Source organism: Chinchilla lanigera, unplaced genomic scaffold (genome assembly GCF_000276665.1).
Source record: "Chinchilla lanigera isolate Chin_1 unplaced genomic scaffold, ChiLan1.0 scaffold00012, whole genome shotgun sequence".
Classification (NCBI taxonomy): domain Eukaryota; kingdom Metazoa; phylum Chordata; class Mammalia; order Rodentia; family Chinchillidae; genus Chinchilla; species Chinchilla lanigera.
The window spans coordinates 26,507,312-26,524,134 of record NW_004955413.1 but is presented as its reverse complement, the minus strand read 5'-3'; the positions used below and the strand labels follow the sequence as shown (position 1 = coordinate 26,524,134).

At 41.4% G+C, this 16,823-nt stretch overlaps 3 protein-coding genes and 1 long non-coding RNA gene across 8 annotated transcripts in view; 3 read left to right on the top strand and 1 right to left on the bottom strand.

Moving 5' to 3' along the window:
• The window catches only part of LOC106147914, a 5,370-nt gene extending 4,811 nt beyond the window's left edge, over positions 1 to 559 (top strand). Inside the window, exon 3 of the long non-coding RNA XR_001232946.1 lies at positions 476 to 559. This is a non-coding gene — a long non-coding RNA (uncharacterized LOC106147914). The remainder of the gene's footprint in view (positions 1 to 475) is intronic.
• Xpnpep3 (X-prolyl aminopeptidase 3, mitochondrial) overlaps positions 1 to 16,275 on the bottom strand; it is a 56,246-nt gene extending 39,971 nt beyond the window's left edge. Inside the window, exons 1-2 of one of the 5 annotated variants that reach the window (XM_005379329.2) lie at positions 15,903 to 16,275; positions 1,767 to 1,883 (exon numbers count right to left, since the gene is read on the bottom strand). In XM_005379329.2, the coding sequence (XP_005379386.1) occupies positions 1,767 to 1,883; positions 15,903 to 15,966 (181 nt within the window). In that variant the 5' untranslated portion in view covers positions 15,967 to 16,275. Of the gene's footprint in view, positions 1 to 435; positions 528 to 1,766; positions 1,884 to 15,050 lie in introns of those variants that run through there. The other 4 variants (XM_005379330.2, XM_013511350.1, XM_005379334.2 and 1 more) reach the window with 4 other exon arrangements.
• Dnajb7 (DnaJ (Hsp40) homolog, subfamily B, member 7) lies at positions 11,280 to 13,291 on the top strand (the record flags this gene model as incomplete). Its single annotated transcript, XM_005379335.2, is given in 5 exon segments — positions 11,280 to 11,415; positions 11,493 to 11,534; positions 11,537 to 11,656; positions 11,659 to 11,844; positions 11,847 to 13,291. Coding segments are annotated over 5 exon segments (939 nt in total), but the record flags the coding sequence as incomplete, so codon positions are not given.
• A 188-nt stretch (positions 16,276 to 16,463) lies between the features above and the next one.
• The window catches only part of St13 (suppression of tumorigenicity 13 (colon carcinoma) (Hsp70 interacting protein)), a 29,093-nt gene continuing 28,733 nt past the window's right edge, over positions 16,464 to 16,823 (top strand). The window contains exon 1 of the mRNA XM_005379336.2: positions 16,464 to 16,690. Coding sequence (XP_005379393.1) covers positions 16,581 to 16,690 — 110 coding nt within the window. The 5' untranslated portion in view covers positions 16,464 to 16,580. The remainder of the gene's footprint in view (positions 16,691 to 16,823) is intronic.

The window sequence follows — 16,823 nt, the reverse complement described above, 5'->3', positions numbered from 1 at the left end:
TTTTTGTCTTTTTTTTTTTTTTTTGGCAGTACTGGTGTTGAACCCAGGCTACACACACTGAGTTACATTCTAGCCCTTTTAAAAATTTTATTTTGAGACAGGGTCTCCCTTTTGTGACCCTCCTTTTCAGCCTTCTAGGTATGCACCACCACACCCAACTACGAACTTTTCAAAAATCGTCAACTAGCACATAATGCAATCAACAAAGCAGTATAAATGTAGAGCCCATTATCCTGACAACATGATTACTAGGTTCAAGGCTCAGAAAATGCAGTTCACCATATAAATGTATCTCACCACAAGAAATCAATAATTTTCAAAGCTGGTAAAACACAGTATCACTTTTTTTTTTCTTTCTTTAATAGGGACTACAGGTAGATTCTTAGGGTAGGGAAATACTTAAATCCGTAAGAACTTGGCTGCTTAGTAGCTTACCTTACAGCTTTGAAAAACTCTGATTTCTTGTGTGTTTCAGTGGTGAGCTGCATTTTCTGAGTCTCAGCCGACTTCCCAGCAGGAATTCCAGTCTGATGAAGAATCAGCAACAGGAAGCCCTCACTGAGACACACACTGGTATCACTCACTGAGTGGAGACAGTGAAAGAGTAACATATTTCTAATGGCAATGTACACTGTTAATAATATGCCTACACAGTAAATAACAGGGTAACCTTCTTGTGGCAGGAGGAACAATCAACTCTCCCTGAAAACCTGACTTCTTTCTGTCCAAAGCATTAGGTCTGACTCTAACCTACTCCTTTGGGATGGTATTCATTTCCCATTGTTCATCCCTTAAGTATATTTTAAAGAACAAAACAAAAACACCTTTAGGTCTTAATTTGAGCAAAAGTAATGTCACATCTTCTAGCAGCAAAACCTGGGATCCTATAGCAGAAAAGAATTAATGAAATAAACTTTTATCAATTTTTGTATCACCTTTATTAACTGATATCAGCCACCACTCAAAGTGATGACAAACATCTGGAAATCTTGCTTATTTTATATAGAAATATTTCTCTCAAACAAAATTTTGAAATGAACATTTAACACTTTCAAGAAAACAATGTTTTTAAAAATGTCTTCTAACGTTTTTGTCAGTGGTTCATAATCAAAAGTTATAATTGTATTTTTTTTTTTTCCAGTACCAGGAATCAGACTCACAACCTCGCACTTGCCAGGCAGGCGCTGTATCACTGAGCTAAATTCCCAGCCCCCATAATCAAAAGTTAGAACACAGTTCTAGAAACTATTACCCATGTAGTAATAGAACTTTTCTTTAAAAAACATCCTGCAAAACTTACTTGCCAGTAGTTATTCTAAATGTTAAGGTTTATTATATTTATTGTTTTAGACTAGTTGTCAATTCAAAACCAGTAGCCTTATGTAGCTATTTAAGTTTGTTTTTTTTTGTCTTTTTGAGACAGGGTCTCGCCCTGCAGTTCAGGCTGGCCTTGAGGTCACTGTGTAGCCCAGGCTGGTCTTGAACTTGCAATGATCCTCCTGCCTCAGCCTCCTGAGTGCTGGGAATACAGGCCTGCGCCACTACGCCCAGCAGTCCTTAAGTTTAAATTTAAATTAATTAAAATAACAAAATAAAATAACCAGTTCCTCAATCACACTAACAACATTATCTATGTACAACGGTTATATATGGCTGCCAGCTACCCTACAGGACAACACAAAGCTAAAACACTTCTATCAGTGCAGAACATTCTAACCCTTAGCACTGTTCCAGACAAAGTACCTCAAAGGAAAGCCAAGTGTTACCTGGTCTGAGGAGATGAGGGTGTGTGAAGGGGCTGGGCTGGCCCAGGTACCGGTGGGGAACCCTCCTCTCAGGCATGGGCTGGAGGGAGTATCTTCGCTGTGAACACCACACGCATCCTGAAGCGAGAATAAAGAGGATGGGAAGGAACGATGGGTCTAGGCAGTCCTCAGGGTTTTCATACAGATATCCAGCCATCTGAATGCTCAGAAAGTGCAAATTAGCAGTTCTTTCTCCTCTTTCAGTATTTATAATGGCCCTTTCTCCATGTCAGAGCCTGTGTTGAGCCCAGGAAAACAAAAATGAGACCACTTCTTTACTCACCACTTGAGCCTACTACTCTGAATAAGGAGCTGTGAGAACTGAAGAACAAACAAAAACAAAGGAGGAGTCCAGAAGGAGTTTGGAGGTAACCTGAGGCTGTGTCCCAAAATTCAGGCAAAGATAATTAACAAATTCATTCATTCATTCATTCATTCATTTATAGGCACATCTCCCTACGTAGCCCAGGTTGGCGATCCTCCTGCCTTGGCCTCCCAGAGTGCTAGGATTACCGGCCTGAGCCACCATGCCTGGCTACAATTTTATTAAGAATATGTCAAGTATGGGAAAATATATCCATGCTACCTCATTTAACCTTCAAATTAAAAAAAAAACCTTCAGACATTACAGCCAGATAAAATAATGAAAAAATGCTTACTTATAGCTGGCACACAATGTTACCATTATTAGCATCAATTCAACAAAAATAATATACATAACATGACTGAAACACACTGAGGAGGACACAAGACTGAGAAGGTTATTTGCTGCAGTCTTGCAGGAATGCAACTTAGGGCAGTGGTGGCAAACCTATGGCACATGTGCTGCAGTGGGCTGTTAGTTATCACTGAAAGCTCTAAATGGTTCGCCATCACTGCTCTAGGTGAGGTGAGACAAAATGGAGCCCGATAATACTATATGGTGAATGTGGCAGTGAGTTCACATACAAGGTGTTTTTTGTTTGTTTTTCAGTGCTGGGGATCCAAGCCAGGGCCTTACACATGCTAGGCAAGCACTATACCACTGAGCCCCACTCCAGTCCCCGTACACAAGGTTCTTAAGAGCACAGACTGTTACAATGCCTCGAGATGGGTGCAATGACAAATGAGAGGAAGGTGGTGCTCTGGGGCACACACAGAAGCACACAAAGGTGCGTGTGGAGGACACAGAAGAGTGATGCCGGTCCTGAGCAGGAATCAGTGAGCTGAAGGAGAGAAGCAGAGCACAAGGCACGGCAGATGAGATTAGAGAAGCACTGTGTGTGTACACGTGCGCTTGACCTGCATGTGCAGCAGGCTGGGCTGCAGGGAGACAGAAGACCCCACAACGCACCAGGCAGCAATGGCCTACTCCACCAGCAAGTTAGGGCGGCTACAGCAAGAGGAAAGATTAGAGGTAAGGGTCAGTCTCTCAACACTTTGTATGGTAAACTAAGGAATTAGACTTTTAACCACTATGTGAAGCAGGCATTATCTCCATTATTTTATAAATGAGGAATCAGACAGAAGTAATTTGTACACAGTCATACAGCACTGGGAAAGCCCACATTCAAACTCAAGTTTATTTAACTTCACAGTCTCTGTACTTATCTTTTCCCTCAGCTGCTTGGTAAACTTTCTCTCTTTAATCCCAGCCATATAATCAGTGCTGTACAATTTCCTTGGGAGCAGACAATCAGTACAGTGGCAGAATATGCTAAATACAGATCAAGCCAAAGCCTTCTGCAGGTAGGAAGTATGCAGGATGAAATAATGACATATGTATTTTCGATTAGGAGTCTTAACTATAATTCAGTTAAGTTTATGGAAGGGCCGGGGATTTACCCCAGTGACATAGCACCTGCCTGGCAAGTGCAAGGTCCTGAGTTTGACTCCCGGCACCTAAATAAATAAATAAATAAATGAATAAGGAAGATTTTTAGAAAAATATTGTTTTTCAGATGGGCAAAAAATAAACATTCTTAGACACATGAAAATACAATTATGAACAGTGAAAAATCAGCCAGGCATGGTGGTACATGTCTGCAAACCCAGCAATCTGCAAGGCTGAGGCAGAAGGACTGCAAGTCTAGCCTGGGGGACTTAGTAACTCAGTGGGACCCTTTCTCAAAATAAAAAAAATGGGTTTGGAATGTAGTTCAGTGTGAAGGTCCAGGGTTCAATCCCTAGAGCCACATACATACAGAGTAAAAAATGAACAAAATATTCAATGGGTGAACAAAATGAGCAAATATTCAATGGGTGCTTTTTAGAATATCTTTAGAAAACCTACAGAATACATTTTAGAGAATATACCCAGTGTACACACATTTTAAGTTCAACAAAGATGAGACAGGCAATTTATGGAAATTTGGAGGAAAAAAAAAAAAAAAAAAGGAAATTTGGAGGACAAGGAAACCTGCCAGATGACACCATAAGGATGCAATCAACCAGGTCTAGACTGTGGGAAACAGCTCAGTACTTCAACACACAGCTTTAAGGCAGGTTGAGGTGGTAAGAAATGGAAGAGGAAGCTAAAGATTACAAAAACCTTAAAACCATAATTAACCAGTTTTAATATGTGGGCCTTGCCAAGCATGGTGGCATATGCCTGTAATCCCAGCACTTGGGAGGCTGAGGCAGGAGTATCATAAATTCAAACCTGGCAAACCCTGTCTTAAAAAAAAAAAAAAAAGAGGTGGAGATGTAGCTCAGTGTGAAGACTCTGAGTTCAATCCCTAGTACCACAAACAAACAAACAAGCAAATAAATGAATAAAGTTTTTTTGAAATGAGGTAGGGCACAGTTGAAATCATAGTATATCAGAAAAGAGCTGGTTCTAGCTTAGTTCTATTATTGATGTGATCTTGGGATGTTACAGAATTTTTTGGTACCTATTTATTCACCTGTGGAAAAAATAAAGCAGTCATTCATTTTAGGTAGTGGCTTTCAAACTTTTTTGACCAAGATCCACAGTAAGGCCAGGTATGGTGGTGCATGCCCGTAATCCCAGCACTTGGATGCTGAGGCAGGAAGATAGCTGTGAACTCGGGGCCAGGCTAGGCTACCATAGTGAGTTCAAGGGCAGCCTGAACTACATAGTAAGACCCTGTCTCAAAAACAAAACGAACAAAAACACAGTAAGACATACATTTTAACTGCTGGGCATGATAGTACATACCTGTGATCTCATGGGGCAGAAAGATAACAAAGTAGAGGCCAGCCTGGGCAATTTAGTGACACCCTCTTTCAAAAATAAGGTGTGGGGATGTAGCTCACTGCAAAGGCTACAAGTCTAATCCCCAGAACCAAAACAAATAAAAAATTTTACACACGTCAACTAGTATATACAAATACATATACTTGCACACCATGTATACATTTCATTAAATACTATCTTTCCTCTGATGCACTATACATTTTGTCCTCTTCCATTAAAAACAAGTTTGTCTCAATTTTCTCATGAAAATTTATTGCTATAATGGCTCGAATGGTGGTCCCCAAAAGATATGTCTATGGCCCAATCTCTACAACCTGTGACTGTTGCATTATTTGGAGAGTCTTTGCAGATGTAAATTAAGAATCTTTAGAGGGTCATTCTGGGTTAAATGGATGGGCCCTAAATCCAATCACAAGTGTCCTTATAAGAGAATGGCAGATGGAGGAGATCTGAAACACAGAAAGAGGCTAAGAGAGAAGACCAGTGACTTGACCACAGAGACTGAAGTGTCACAGCCAACAAGCACATCCAGCCTCTGGAAGCTGAAGGAAGTGAAGAACATACTGTCCTCTAGAGTCTTGGAAGAGGTACCACGCTGCTGACACCTTGATTTGGGACGTCTGGCCTTCAGAACTATGATAGAATAAACTTCTGTTGCCCTAAACTGCCAATCTGTGGTAATTTGTTATGGCAGCCTCAGGGAACTAATACAGTGACCTACTAAGACTGCAATGTGCATTTTGAAAAACACTGCACTACAGGGCTGTGTCTCTATATTTAGGTCAGCTCCAACTGGGGAAGGGGTAGTGGGGGAGAGGGTCCTCAATAATTTTTAATAGTATAAAAGGATCATGAGATCATCTTCTGCCCCACCCAAACATGAGATTCTTTATATTCTTACTTACAAAACACTCCAAGAAAGAACCTTCTCAAGAGCACAGCAGTTTTAGCTGGGTGTGGTGGGGCAGGCCTATAATCCCAGCACTCAGGCTGAGGCAGGAGGATCCTGAGTTTGAGGCCAGTCTACACTACATGGCAAGACCCTGTCTCAAAAACAAAACAAAACAAAACAAAAAAGCAGTCCACTTTTCAGTCCACTTATTTTTTTTTTCATTATTTGCCCTACTGACATTTGTGTTTCCTGAAGGGAGGGCACAGGGAGAAATGATAGAGGTCTAAGCACGTAGAATATTTTGCTCAGGTGCCCAGAAAGTAGTATGAAGAAACGAGGTAACAGTAGAGATTCTGCAGAACTGTCTCAGCTTCTCTCACCTGTAAGCCAATTCTTGTCCTAATCATAGCTCACATAGGGTGCAGCTATAATTTTTCTTACTAAAACAAAGAGTAGAGGAACAATATATTTAATGGTTTCAAACCACAGTTTATCAATTTTATTGATGATAATAAAGATCATGATGATAGCCAACATCTATTCAATTATTATTTTCCAGAAAGTATTCTAATCACTCAGTATTATGAACTTATTCAGCTTCTATAGTTATGTAAGTTATATTTTTAACTAACTTTTGAACTGGTAACATTCACATGGACAAAATTCAAAAGATACAGAAAGGACTTACAGACAAAAGCCTTCCTCTAATACTAGGCCTCAAACTAAATCCCTCTTCCTTGAGGATCCCAGGATTATCACTTCCCTGGTAATAATTCCAAAAATACAGTACTTATTCACAAGAAAACAAGTCCACTGATATCCCTATCTTCACACAAATAGCACACTCTGAGGAGGTACTCTGACAGTGCTTTTTCTGTAACGATGAGAAAGAAAACAGAAGGGTTAAGTAACTTGCTTACGACGTACTAAGATGAAACAATGATTTGAATAATAATTTCTAAAGGCCATACCTAGTGGACTACATTGTCTACAACTTCAGCAGGAAAACAACTGAACATAAAAAGATAACCAATTCTCTTTTTTTATACTCAGATGAAATAGTATGAGCACACTCAATCTTATCTTTGCATCACCCCAAGCAGAGCAAGTTTGACAAGTTCAAAGCCATCTAATACTTCAACATGAGACACAGAGGTTATTCTCAGTATACTAAAAATAGCATTGATAGCTGTTTACTTAATTTCAAGTAAACAGATCTTTTGCTCAAGGTCATATAATTAGTATCAAAGTATGTATGTCAAGTCATACTTCTAAAATATCCAATTCCTTCTCAACATCATTTCCCTAGTTTAGGTCTTCCTCATTTGCCTGGAGTAAAACAACAGTCTCCTAACTGGTCTGCTCGTTTTGGGTCTGTCTTGGTTGGGTTTTGCTTCTCCAATTCATCCTCTACAGCTACACTAGTTCCAAAGTGATCTAATTCTTTACCTTGGGCTGCAGATGCAGTTCAATGGTAGAGTACACACTTACCTAGAGTCCTTTATTTCAAGCTCACTAAAGATTTTGTCGGCCAAGTCAGGTTCAAACTTAAAGCCTCCTCACTAACACTGAAAGAATTTTTACCAGAATTTTTTCAGAGCTTCAAAGTCTTTAGCTTAGGCACTGGGGAGTTTGAGACAGGAAGATCTCATGTTTGAGGCCAGCATGGGCTACAGAGTGAGTTCAAGACTAGCCCTAACTATATAGCAAGACCTTGCCTCAAAAAACCCAAACCCAAACTAAAGACAGATTCTAGCTTATAACCTTTTGTGACATAGATCTTTTTCATTAGACTGGTCTAATTATAAAAAAAAAAAATTATTGTAGCCACACTAAACTACTTAAAAGGTTCTAGTAAATCATTCTGTATAACAGCATTTGTCTTCAAAAATAAAGTCCACTTGGTCTGAAATAGAGTTTGCCCATCTCTGATCATGCAACTTCTAAAAATTCAGCTCAAACATCACACAGTAAGCCCTCTCTTACAGTCCCACCCACTGCTGCCGATGTAAGGATCATGTTATTTGACTTTTGTTTTCTTATGACCGAATTTGGGATGCACGTAACTTGAATGTAAATTGGATGTGAGGAGTAAGGAAAAAGGAGAAATTAAGAGTAATTCCTAGATGCTGGCCTGAACAAATGGGTGAATGGTTGCACCATTAAATGAAATGGGAAGCCAAGCATGGTGGCAAACTATAATCCCAGCACCCTGGAGACTGAGGCAGATGCATCACAGCAAATTTGAGGTCAGCCTGAGCTCCAAAGTGAGTTCAAGGGCAGCCTAAACTACACAGAGAGAGCCTGTGTCAAAGAAAAAAAGAAAGAAAGAAAGAAGGGAGGGAATGAGTGAGGAAGGAAGGGAAGGAAAGGAAAGCAAAGGCCAAAATACTTATTGGTTATTACAATGGTGGAGAGGTCAAATGGGAAGCCTTAAATTTAGTGGGAAAAGTGACAGGCTAGATATATAAGGTAAGGTGCCATGAGACCTACACAGTATCTGAAGTCTCAGGACTGGATACTACTTGGGGAGACTGAGTAAAATTTGATGTTTTGATATTTTAGTATGAGAAGCACAGGTGAGGAGGAAAACCAGAAGAATGTGGTATTTAGGAAGCTAAAGAATCAAAAGTGAGCTGGATTTGTGTGGTGGTACACACCTGAATCGCAGTACTCTGGGAGGATGTGGCAGGAGGATCACAAGCTCAAGCCTCATCTGGGCAAGTCAGGGACTTAGTGAGCCCGTTTCAAAGTAACAAAGGGCTGGGGATGTAGCTCAGTGAGAAGGCCCTGGGTTCAATACCCAGTACTGGGGGAAAAAAAGTTTTGAAAGGAAAAAGGGCAGAGTTTAGATGGAAGCCAGATTGAAGAGAGAATGCCAAGGATGTGAGAAAACCCTGACTCAGACAATTTTGAAAAGTTTAATTGTGAATGAATCAGAGAAAATGGCATAGATGCTGGGAAGGGTGAGGATAATTACACAAGCAATTCTTTGTGTTACACTTTTTTTTGGTGGGGGGTACCAGGAATGGAACTCAGGATCTTGCGCTTGCCAAGCAAGGCACTGTGCCACTGAGCTACATCCCCGGCTGTGTTACATTTTTACACTCTACTAAAATTAGTTTTCTCAAATTATTACTTTTTAGGAGCAGAATTTTAAATTTTCTTTTTTTTTTTTTGGTTTTTCTCCGGTACTGGGAACCGAACTCACGACCTTGCGCTTGCTAGGCAGGCGCTTTTGCCACTGAGCTAAATCCCCAGCCCCTAAATTTTCTACCTTTCTCTATATCATGGGTTCTCAATATATTTGTGGGATGTCTAGAACTTAACTCTGAAGTCCTGGTCCAAACAGAGAGAGGAAATAGCACTCTGTTTACAGAAGAAACCCAAGTGGAATTTGGAATCTGACTCAAGTTTAAATATCACATTTTTCACTAACAAGCTATATTGCCTTAAGCAATTTACCTTCTCTCTCAAAACCTAAGTTTGCTTAGGAGCACAAAATATGTAGTTATTTTGCCAAAATGCTGTGTCAGATGAAAAACTGTATGTAAATCATAAGAGTAACTTAGAGGGTGCTCAAATAATGTTCAATACTTTATGCATTTTCAATGGCAGGCAAATATAATCATGCACATGCCACACATAAACACATGTAAGTACACACAGAGGAGAAATCGTAAATTTAGCTTCTAACGTTTTACAGTATTTCTTGACAACTAATATATCAAAGCAAAATAAGCAAAGCAAAAAATATTCAACCCTGGCAGACAGCCTGGAAAAGTCTGTCTAGAAACACCACACAGTTTTACATTTCATTAGAGTATCATCTAACTGAGGTGTTTATAAATATGATGGAAAGTACAACGGATACAAATGGAGGGAAAACAGAGACAGAAAGATGTGGGGAATTGTCTAGGACAATACAACGAGCCAAGAATAGAATGTAAATCTTTTAAATTTGGATCTAGCCTATGGGTAATTTAAATCATCCCCAAAGAAAAAAATCAATATTGGTCTAATTTACTGTTAATTATGCTCTTTAATTCTACTTTCCCACATAACAGAGCTTCTCTGCATAATAGCCGCTGACCCATGAAGACGCAACTCCGAGCTGGGAGTCTACCCCAGTTATACAGCACTTGTGCAGCAGGCCCAAGGCCCTGGATTGGATCCCCAGCAACACACACACTCCCGCCCTCTCTCTCTCACTGAACCTGCATCTTCCCTCCATGAGTTTCTACCGTATTAGAATAAATGCTAGTTTTATTTGTAATACCCCCAAACTAGAAATAAAATGTCTACAAAGCTGATTCTTCATCATTTAGGTTTCAGCTCTAATGTCATCTCCTCAGAAACCTTTTAGAGCCACTACTGTTTATTTCCTTCCTGCTTCCCTTTTTCATCGCACAGTAAGTCCCTGACTTAGGAACACTCGAGCTGCCAGCTTTCACAGGTGTACTGTATTAGACTCACTGTCCGTTTACAAATAAATCTGACTTATGAACTCTCTTGGAACGGACCTGGCTCGTAAGTTGAGGACTTGCTGTGCTGTGGATTGAACTCAAGGGTACTCTACCCCTGAGCTATACCCCATAACACTTATTTTTTGAGATGTGGTTTCCCTAAATTGCCCAGGCTGGTCTCCAACTTGTAATCCTCCTGCCTCAGCCTCTTAAGTGGCTGGGATTACACATGTCCCGTCTGCAGCTTGGTTGCTCATTATTCATGACCTTATACAGCTACCACGAAAACTGGCATCTTTTGTTCACTACTCTTAACATTAGTGGCTAAAACTGTGCCTGGCACTAAGTAGGCATTCAATAATTATATAATGAATACACAAATGCATAATTTCCAAAATCTTTACACATTTTATAGCAAACTCTAGGTGAACAAAGATACCATCATCTAAGATGACTCACAGTACTGGCCTGCAGAAAGCTTGCATTAGGCCACTTGCTGTCCCTGATGCCCTAGTCTGCCTTAGGTGTCTAAGACTGATTAGCATCCAGTGCTTCGCCCACTACAGCCCTTATTACATTGTGATTCAATTACCTATTTGTATCTCTTACTGAACTGACTAAAATAAATGTCAACTGCTTGAATACTTTTTCTCACATGGTTTACTAGCTCTCCAGGGAAATAGCAGAGGTCCCAGGATTATCTTGTGTGACTCTGAACTAGCTCCCTGTGGAAGGTCCAGTCCTGACCCTTACCCTGGCATGAAAGCATAATGTAGCCCTCTCTGACATAGGCCTGTAACTCTGCTTGCTACATAATCAGACTCCGAATGTCTCTCAACAGTGATCCGTGATGGTGACAGAGCCTAAGCCTGAGCTTCAAGGAAACAACAGTGCATCCATTTCCAATAATCTGCTAAAACACAGTGGACTATTATGAAGTTCTAGGAGTACAGAGATATGCTTCACACGAGGATATTAGAAAGGCTTATCATAAAGTAGCACTTAAATGGTATCCTGAAAAAAATCCACAAAATAAAGAAGCAGCAGAAAGAAATTCAGGGCCAGGGATACAGCTCAGCGGCACAGTACCTGCTTGGCAAGCGCAAGATCCTGAGTTCAATTCCCAGTACAAAAAAAAAATTTCAAAGGAGTAGCTGAAGCATGTGAAGTACTACAAATGATGAAAAGCGGGACATTTCTGATAACTATGGCAAGCTAGGGTTAAATCGCAGAGGTGGAAGTGACTTTGACGATGAGCAAGATTATGGCTCCACATTCTGTAAGCCAGAGGATGTCTTAAAGAAATGTTTGGTGAAAAGGACACATTTTCATTTGACTTCTTTGAAGACTCTCTTGAAGATCTTTTAAATAGTCCAAGAAGCTCAAATGGAAGCAGAAACACAAACGGAGGTGCAGGATTCTTTTACTGTACTTCCAGTGAACATTCAGTTTTTGAGACATTTTCTTCATTTGATACAGGATATAGTCTTACGGTTCACTGGGGCATGAGAGTCTTACTTCATTCCCTTCCTTGGCATTTGATGATACCAAGATGGGCAGTTACATGTATGTTACAACTTCAGGCAAGATTGATAATGACAGAAATATTAATTCAAACAAAAATATTGAGAATGATCAAGAAAGAGAAGCCAAAGATGATCTTGAGTTGAAATTTCTCCTTGTAAATGACATGGGAGGCAAAGAGGACTTTGCAGAAGAATACAGCTGGAGAAAACATTCATTCAATGATTATTCATCAAATTCCCACAGCCCCAAGCATGTGTCTCAGTATACTTTCATGAAGAATGATGAGCAAGCTATACCTTGGGTCCCTAGCAACTGGGGTTCCTCTATTTTCTCAGTAGGATTCAAAGAAGGTGGTAAGAGGGAAAAAATGAAGCACAAAGAGGTACAAAAGTCAGCCAAAAGGAATCACTAAAATGACTCTTCAGACATATTATGATAACATTTGAACATGAGTCTGTGTTTTGGTTAGTCACAGTTTTAAGAATAACCCTTGTTTAATATTGTGTAAGGGTGTGTCTTTAACATTTTAAGCAGGTTTGTGGACATTTGGTTAGTAGTTATTTGGATTAGGAGTGTCAGAGAAAGATGAATTTGTGATGACAACTGGTGATGTTAAGATTGGAAACCTGCAGTATTTTTTACTTTACCTTATTTATCATGTCTCTTTTTTTAGGCAGGGTCTCACTAGGTAGTGCAGTCTGGCCTTGAACTTGCTTATGCAGCCCAGGCTGGCCTTAAACTCAGTAATCCTTCTGCCTCAGCCTCCCAAGTGTTGGGATTACAGGCGTGCACCACCACACTCATTTTAGAAATCTGTCTTTAGCAGAGTTTATGACCTATGTCATTTTTTGACCTAATTAAAACCTCTGAACAAACTTGTGAAATACATATAACATTAGGAGATAAAAAATGTACTATGATACGTAGATTCAGACTATGAAATTATTCGGGAGATGCCTTGGAAGCAAAGGATTTGATATATATAACTTAATGATATATAAGTATTTTAAATTAAAAATAGCCAGATTTATATTTGTATAAACATGTTATACTATTTACAATAGTCAAGAAGTGAAAGTAAGCCAAATTCCAGAAACAGATGAATAAACTACACATACCCAATGGGGGGACAGCCTTAAAAAAAGAAAATCGTGTTATATGCCACAACATAGATGAGCCTTCAGGATATTATGCTAATTCAATAAATGAGGTATCTAAAGTAGTCAAATTCATAGTGATAGAAAAGTAGAATAGTAATTATCAGAACTGAAAAGAGGGAAGTAGTTACTTAATGGGTATGAAGCTTCAGATTGGCAAAACAAATGTTTCAATGTGAATATACTCAATACTATTACTTAACATGGTTAAATTTTATGTAATGGGTATTTTACAAATTTTTTTTTTTTTTTTTGGAGACGGGGTCTTGCTATGCAGTTCAGGCTGACCTGGAGCTCACTTTGTAGCCCAGGCTGGCCTTGAACTCACAACGATCTTCCTGCCTCAGCCTCCTGAGTGCTGGGATTACAGGAGTGCGCCACCACGCCCAGCTACCACAATTTGTTTTAAGCCAGTATTAACCAGGATTTCTCAAAGCAGTCTGGCTGTCTGTCTTTTGTTTTTTTGAGACAGGGTCTTGCTATGTAATTCAGGCTGGCCTGGAACTCACTTTGTAGCCCAGGCTGGACTCAAACTCATGGTGATCTTTGTGCTTTAGCCTCCCAGGTGCATGGATTAAAGAAATGCCCCACGACACCTGGTACAATATTACTATTTTGTTTTGCTTTGTATTATTTATTTTTCCAGTGGGTATGCACGTGGGGAGGAAAAGTAATTTATCACAGAGAAGGCTGGGCACAATTAATATCTAAAATGTTTCAATTTTGGGGGGAACCAAGAATCAAACTCAGGATCTTGTACTTGCCAGGTAGGTGCTGTGCTGCTGAGCTATATCCCTGACCCCAGTACCTAAAAATGTTTTCAGAAATTAAAATCATAAAAGCTTGGGATATTCTAAATGCTACTTATGTAACTGTTTAGTCCATTTCTCCACTCTTAACAGAGAACTAAAAATTTAAATTTAATCATTTTATGCAACACTTAAAATATATCAATTGGGGCTGGCGATTTAACTCAGCAGCACAGCACCTGCCTGGCAAGCATGAGGTCGTGAGTTCGACTCCTGGTACTGGAAAAAAACAGAAACAAAAACAAAAACAAAACCAAAATATCAATGGTTTCCCATTGCTTAGAAGAAGAGTCCACTGTTTCTTAACGTAATCTAAAAGCCCCTCCATGAACAAGCTATTAGGTTTTCCTCCCAACTTGGTTTTCTATCACACATGTATGCTATAGTCCAACTGTTCCCAAAATGTGTTCCAGGGTTACCAGTTCAAAATTCACACAGAAAAGGGGCTCCATGGGTAAGTTCATTTTGCAAATTACTGCCAAATACATCTCCCTGCTATGCAGTGTAAATGTGTGAACATAGATTCATTGTGCTGTTACACCTATTAATATGCCCAGGAACATATTTCAAAAAAGCTTCTCTAGCTATACCAAATGACTGTAATAGTTAGTACAGACCACTGTTTCAGAGTTCTGTGCTTCTGCACATGTTCCCTCTACACATTGGCTCCTTTCTCCTAGCCTGCTTTTCTTTTTCTTTGTTTTGTCTTTTTGAGACAGGGTTTTGTTATGTCATTCAGGCTTCTCTTGAACTCATGTTTGTAGCCCAGGCTGGCCTGGAACTCACCGTGACCCTCCTGCATCAGCCTCCAAGTGCTGGGATTACAGGCATGCACCACCACAACCAGATTCAGTACGTAGTCATAAATCTTGAATAATGAAGTTTACACTAAGCTTCAACAAATCCAAAGATCACAAGCAAAGGATGGTCCTGCTCAAAACCTTAGATTGTGGCCTCTGATTAAGAGTGAATTTAGCCAGGCATGGGGTCGGGCACATGCCTGTAATTCCAGTACTGGGGAAGCTGAGGCAGGAGGATCGCCATGAGTTTGAGGCCAGCCTGGGTTACAAAGTGAATTCAAGGCCAGCCTGAACTGCATAGCAAAACCCTGCCTCAAAAAGACAAAAAATAAAATAAAATAAAATTTAAAAAAAAGAGAGAGAGAGACTGAACTATCCCATATCTTTTCACTTACTTCAACCAGGACAGATTTCTGCATGCTGCTTTAGTATGTATTAGAACTGAAGAGTAAGTTTTGCCCACTGGATGGTGATTTATTTTTTACAAAAAAAGGAAGTAAGTATAATTAACATTTCATCTCGCTTTCGGTGAATCATCTCATTCATCATCTCACTTTCGGTGAATCCAAGTACATCATCATAAACAAATGCCAAGACGCAGCTTTTTGTCAAATATCACATGCTCTGGTTCACATATTGCCTCCCCAAATTGAAATACGATCCAGTGGCAGATCTGCCTGCAAGGTAGATGATTCAGTTTTCGCTACACTTTACAGTTATCAGATTTCTGATTGCAAATAGCGCTCATCGACAAAACAAGGGTTTCCCCCGTTCCTGGGCTCCTTCATCTTGTCATTACAAGAAGTTTCAGGTACAAAAAGCCCCAGAGTATTCTCAGCTCTTCTAAGCGGAACTGCCCAAAAGATTTGTAATAAACACTTTCGCGTGCATTCTGGGGCCAGCTCCCGAATCAATTCTTTGAACACAGGAAAATAGGATTTTACGTTGACTCAACAGAAACAAGAGCTGATTTTGTCACCTAAACAAATGCGATGACAACTGACACAACTTCTGAGTCCGAGTAACTGAAGACAGTCCCTCTGGGGGATGGCACACACTTCTCTGGGCAGTCATTTCAGCTTCCCAATACCTCATGTAGAAAGAACACAAGGCCCACCCTTTGCCAGGAGTAGCGGGTAAATATGAAGTCCTCGGAGGCCCCAGCAGGAGAAGGGCTGGCAGAATCAGGGACCGACTGAGACCAACTCGGGTCCCCCCGAGGGGACCTGGCGGGAGGAAAGTCTAACCTGAGAAACCGCGTGCGCTTGGGACGGCGGGAAGCAGCTTGAGAGTTGGGAGAAGCCAAGGCATAACTGCCAGCTCACGCGTCAGAAAAAGAGGAAATCGGCTCAAAAAGCAGACACTTGCAGAGCCGCGTCACCAAGACACCAGACTAGCGACCCCGCCCCTTCCGGCGGGCGCCCCTAGCGGGCTTTCATTCTGGGCGTCGCAGAATGCTGACGTCACACGCGAGCCTGCCCTGAGGCCCGTGGCCCTTTTTTCTTCAGAGCGTGGTGCTCCACTTAACACCCACATTCACAAAACATCGATTCTGTGTGGCTCTCCGGAGGCGCTAGTGTCTTCTGCCTGTTTAAAAGCGTCCACACAGATGTCTTGACCCATCCTGGCAACTGGTTGAACAGTATAGGAATGTTTGTGTAGGGAAGCAGGCAAGAGCGCGAACAGCCACACTTCTAGAAGATTCCAGCCAGTGCGCAGGAGCAGAGGTAGAAGGGCAGGAATGAGCAAGCGAAGGACCCAGGGTCACGGGACCGTCGGGGGGCGGAGCCAGCGGCCGGGGAGGTTCTAGTCAGTTCTGCCTCGCGGCAACCGCCCCCTCCTGCACGTCTCGCCGAGCCAGCGCCCGCGCCCGCGCCTGGGATTGGGCCGCAGCCTCCTCAGCAGCCTCCCGCGGTCTGCCGACCATGGATCCCCGCAAAGTAAACGAGCTTCGGGCCTTCGTGAAAATGTGTAAGCAAGATCCGAGCGTCCTGCACACCGAGGAGATGCGCTTCCTGAGGGAGTGGGTGGAGAGGTGAGACGCGGGCGCGGGGACCGTTGGGGCGGGGAGACGGGGAGCTGGGCCCGCGCGGGCGCGGCGGGAGGGCAGCGGGCTCGGAGCCGCCTGGTGACCCCGCTGCCTCGCCCGGAGGGGAGGCGACTTGGCG